Here is a 5,303-nt window from a genome sequence, read left to right as displayed (position 1 = left end):
AGTCTGTTGTGATTGGCTGTTGGTGCTGACAATACCCGATCCGCACAGCCAGGCACGTGTAGGCTACTTTGCAGCCAGCAAGTTTTTTTGTTTTGTTTTAAACTTTGGATTTTAGGAGCACATGAGCTGCACAATATGTGATTTCATGTCACAAACCGAGGGACGCATAAACCTCGCTGTGTCTGTTATCTCCGTGTTAGTTATCAGCACCAAGAAAACAAATATACCAAACGGAAGTTAGTTTGCCACGACTACAAGTTAGCAGCACTCACTCTTAAAACAACTAGGCCTATTTTTATGTGCTTATAGGTGAAGACAGAAATTATAACATTCTAGGAAACAAAAATACAAACAAGATAGGCTATTACAAGGGAAAATGGCGTGGATTAGGATAATGAATGGACTAAAAGAAATGACACCCACCTCTCACACAGGGGACAAAAAGGGGATGGGAACGGCTAAAGGAATTTATAGTAGGGACCACAGAAGAATTGGAGGAAGGGGCCTCTGAACTTCAACACTACACATTCTTGGGTTAAGAGATAAAGTCCCAAATGACTCTGTTACCTGCACTTAACGCTTTCGCGATATTGTTCCCCGACATTCATGTCAATAAAGCATACTGAATCGAAAGGGTGGTGTGTTGGTTAAAGTTCAGCTCAGTGGCCGCAGGAGCTGCAGTATGAGAATGTGTGGTCTTTGCAAATATGCTTGTTACACATGTTGCAGGTGCTGGCGATTTTTCGTTTTCGTCTAGTGCAGAACTGGCACGGCCTCCTTAGTTTTCTGCTGGTGTAGTCTGCGTCCCCGCTTTTCTCTGGGGTTTCCCCTGACTCTTGCTCATCCTTCGCGATGGCGGCGGCGGCTGGTGTGTGAGGAGGGCTTTGTGTACGCTGCATTTGTGGGGACACTAGCATTTTCCCCAGCTCCTCCATGAACAGCCTCCGTTTGAAGCCTTTGTTGTTGTTCCAGGAGGGATGCAAGGCTGTCCACAGCACAAATGCATTCAATGCCGAGACGTCCAGGATGTTATAAAATAGAACAAGTGGCCACCGACAGGTTCTTCTCCTGCAGCTGTAGGTGCTGATACTCTGCAAAAGAAAACATTATTTATAAAACAAATGTTCTTCCACAAATATATTCTTTATGTAAATGCAATAAATAACGAATAATAAAAGCACTATATATATCTCAGACAAGGACATGCATTCAGTAAGAACAAATAAGTGAGTGCGTAATTTATGTGTAACGGTACCTTATCGAAGTTGTCCACACCTCCTTTGCAACTGTTGTAGTCGAGGATTATCTTTGGCTGTCGGGGCTCCTTGTTACTCACCTCCGGCTCTCGGTGCTTGGTGCTGAGGAGCAACACGTTCTTCCCCTTTTTCGGTATGTAGGACACCGCTGTGTGCGTCCTGGTGAACGCAAATAGGGAGGATTGGGGCGCTCTCTGACTCGTCTCCAGAAGTTGCGGGGGAAGCTCTGGCTTGTTTTTCCCTATTTTGCCGACCAGAGCAAGTTTTCTTTTCAGGAGCTCCTCCGCCAGTGCATAAGATGTGAGGAAATTGTCACAGGTCACGGTGTTGCCCTCGAGCCCCCCCGTCAAGTCCAGGACGACCCTCTTTCCCCGGTCAACCTCCGGGGGAATGCCGGCAGTTTTACCGGTGTAGATTTGCATCTTCCATGCGTAAGACGTGAGGACGTCGCAGGCGACCCAGATCTTTATGCCATATTTCGCTGGTTTTCTGGGAATGTACTGGCGGAACACGCAGCGACCTTTGAACGGGACGAGCTGGTCGTCGACGCAGACATCAATGCCCGGGTTGAAGAGAAGGGGGAGGCGATACTCCCACTTCTCCCAGATGGTCCTGAAGGCAGCCAGCTTGTCTTGCTTGTGGGGCGCAGGTCGTGTTTGCCTGTCATCAAACCACAGATGAGAGTTTATCCTACTGAATGTGTGTAGGGACATGGTGGCCCTGAAGATGGCCCGTCCGGTGTGTTCACCCCACAGGCTGCAGGTGGACTCGTTCCGTGACCTGTACACAGCAGCCAGAAGCAGCAGCCCGATGTACGCCTGCAGGTCAGTGGCATCGATGTCCTTCCACTGACTGACGGAACGTCTCCCGTGTACGTTTGTCATGTCCACAATCAGCTGGATGATCTCATCTGTGATGAACAGATCGAAGCAGGACTTGACAGAGGTGATGCGGGAGGTGGCGTACCGTGTCGGTCCCCAGGGCGCACATTTCTCTGGAAAGTAACGCAGCGTCTCAGCTTCAGTGCGATGCCAGACAATTTGTCCATTCGTGGATTTCCATTCATCCAGATCTTCTGTCTTCTCCGTGGACTCCCCACAATCACTGGAAGCATCGGAGGATTCAGACTCCAGCGAGACCTCGAAGTCACCATCCGTGTCCTCGCTTTCGCTGGCTTCATCAGAGTCCTGCTCGCTGTCGGGAGGGTCCAGTTCTCTCCTCGGAGATTCTTGCACCGTCAAACGTCTCTTCATCGTGTCAGTTATTAAAGTACCAGCTGCGTGATAGTTTTGTCTAAAACACACTGCAGCCGCATAACAACTGTCTCAATCCCAGACTGTCTTCTGGTTTCCCTGCAGCTGCGTGCCTGATGTTTTCATTGTTGCAAAGGCATTTAGGAGGAACAGAAAACGGTATTTCCCCCCCTAGAAAGGCTCAAGCATGACCCGCCCTACTGCTACTCTGCCAATGATTGGCTTACCCTGACATTCTTACCAGCTCACTCCATCCTAGGAAAAAAAAAATGTAATGGACATGCCCCGCCCCCCCACATGCTTCACAGAAGTTTGGTCCTCTATACGTTATTCAGACCCACAGCGACTTTATTTCTCAGATATCAGAATATGAGTTATTCAGACCATTATGGGAAAGTGACAAAAATAGAAAACTCTTTGTTTTTCATTGTGGGCTAATGTTTTCCTCTGCATGCTGCTCCGAGTAATCTCAGTCACCGAGGAAGGAAAAGGGAGGGGAGGGGCAGACAAAACAGGAGAACAACGTGGGGTGGTAGATAAGCAGAAGCCTCTGCAGAAATTAGTTCGTTTCGTTCTTTGTCGTCGTGGCGCCATCTGGTGGACAAACTACAGGTTTGAAGTATTTGGTGCAGTATCAAATTCATGCCGGCGGCTAACAGAGTCAAAATGATCAAAAAATCTAAAATGTTAAATAAGTAATAATATAATGGGGGGAAAACTATATTAAAATGTCTGCATTTAAAATTGTATAGCCTACACTTAACTTACCTAAGTATACCTACTTGTTTTTATCAAAATATACTTATTATTATTTTTATACTTATTATTATGCTTGTTATTATTAAAAGTAGAAATGCTAATTATGCAGAATGACCCCATCCTGAGTGTAATATTAGTTTATTTCGCTATTAGGCCCTATTTAATTAGTAAATATATAATAATAATATAATTATAATAAAATATTATTGTTGCATTAACATGTAAACATCCATCGTCAACCGCTTATCCTGTGTACAGGGTCGCGGGACATGTAAACATGTAAGCTGCAATTTATTGTAGCCTAGTTGGTTGAAACATTGAGATGGAGCATTTCTTTCTCCTCATATACTGTTGGGTCGGTTAATCTATGACAGTATAATCATATGTAAAATGATGATTAATAATATAAACTGATCATATACTTTGTCTAATGTAGTTAAGTGGAGTCAAATGTACTTCGCTTTAATCAAAATCAGAATCTCTTTTAATGGCCAGATATGCACACATATAGTACATACAGTGAATAAGCATAAACAAAACAAGACAAGACAACAAGACCTTCAAACCAGAACAGACATTAAGTATCTTCAGAACCTTTTTGTTGGGCAAGAAACAAATTGTTTTAAATTGTTGTAAAGTTCGAAAATAGGTAGCCTATATGAAATTTAAACGAAAGCAACATAAAGGTAATCAGAAAAATAATGGTCACAGTGTTGTTTTTCATTACTGAAACCCCAAATAGGACATTCTGCCAAAACAAGCTGAAACCTGAACATATAAATGTATAAATATATTGTTTTACATAAACACAACTAAACACGAGTCTCACTGAAGGTACTGTTGAAGGTTCAATTTCATTTTAAACCTACATGAGGATGTAGTGTTTGGTGGGGTAAAACGTATGAATAACCTTAAAGGAAACTTCTTCAGCCTTGTTAATAAGTAATGCTGCATTCACGTGCTCGTCGGGTGTTTACTAAGTATTTTTCCGACTTCGGTGTGTTCATGTGATTTTGAGTCACGATGTGTAATCAACATTGACGGTTGTGTTATTTTTATAAGTATGCTGAAAAAGCTTTCTATCTCAAAGTGATTTTTGTCCTAGAGTTGTTACTGCACCAGTAGGCTATACTATTACCTGAAACCACTAAAATATTGCTTGTACTGCAAATAGCCTACTGCTAATAAATAACTTAATCCTAATTAACCTAGTTCACTCTACATGGACAGCAAACAGTTATAACCTAATACCATATTACAAATGACCCAATATCAAACATTTTATATAGCCTACAATACGTGATTTCGCACCATTAATTAAACGTTCCTAATAATTTATTTATTAATATTGATATAATAACACACAAAACTAGACATTACTTTTTTTTCAGTGAGGTACCATGAAAAGAATATCTCCACTTACTACTATGGATGTGATATTTACCCATGAGAACAATTATATTAACCAAATCAGAAAAAATGTGATAATTAAAAAGTCATCAATCAATGTGACAACCATTATGTAAATCAGACCAGATGTTTTTGGACACAGGACATAAAAAGAACATGTGTTCAAAAGTCTCCTTAGCCACCTCACAAAATACATAGGGATCAATTTAAAATTTAAACCTTAGATTAGATTATAGATTTTCTTTTTTTAAATTTCTTTTAAAAGATTGTGAATTTTCTTTTTTTAATTTTCTTTTTTTATTATTGTTTCTTTTTAAGATTAAAATTTCTCAATTGTCTTTTGTCATTATTTTCTTTACTTTTTTAAACTAGATTTTTTATTTATATTAATTTTTTAAAGATTTAAATTTTCCTATTAATTGTTTTTTGAAGTGAGTTTCTTCGATTTTAGGGGAAATGGGCCGTTAGATGAATTTTAAATGTGCTTTATCTACGGAAAATATATCCACACTGTGTACATACACAGCCCTCTGCTATGATCAAAAGAAATTTTAGATTTCAGAGTAAGTATTTAAGGGGACCTCGAAGTTTGGAAACTGGATTTTCCAACCGCACTTTAACGCAG

The 5,303-nt window shown here is 40.9% G+C and overlaps 1 protein-coding gene across 1 annotated transcript; it reads right to left on the bottom strand.

The window, feature by feature from the left end:
- Positions 1 to 11: 11 nt before the first annotated feature.
- On the bottom strand, positions 12 to 2,658 carry LOC123969806 (piggyBac transposable element-derived protein 3-like). The gene is made up of 2 exons (XM_046047498.1): positions 1,256 to 2,658; positions 12 to 1,091 (listed from the first exon to the last, which is right to left on the bottom strand). The coding sequence occupies exons 1-2, from the start codon at positions 2,507 to 2,509 to the stop codon at positions 660 to 662; spliced, it is 1,686 nt and encodes a 561-aa protein (XP_045903454.1). The 5' UTR covers positions 2,510 to 2,658; the 3' UTR covers positions 12 to 659.
- Positions 2,659 to 5,303: the final 2,645 nt, after the last annotated feature.

This window comes from Micropterus dolomieu, linkage group LG01 (assembly GCF_021292245.1).
Source record: "Micropterus dolomieu isolate WLL.071019.BEF.003 ecotype Adirondacks linkage group LG01, ASM2129224v1, whole genome shotgun sequence".
Lineage (NCBI taxonomy): Eukaryota > Metazoa > Chordata > Actinopteri > Centrarchiformes > Centrarchidae > Micropterus > Micropterus dolomieu.
The sequence above is the reverse complement of the archived record's forward strand: the minus strand, read 5'-3'. Positions and strand labels throughout refer to the sequence as shown.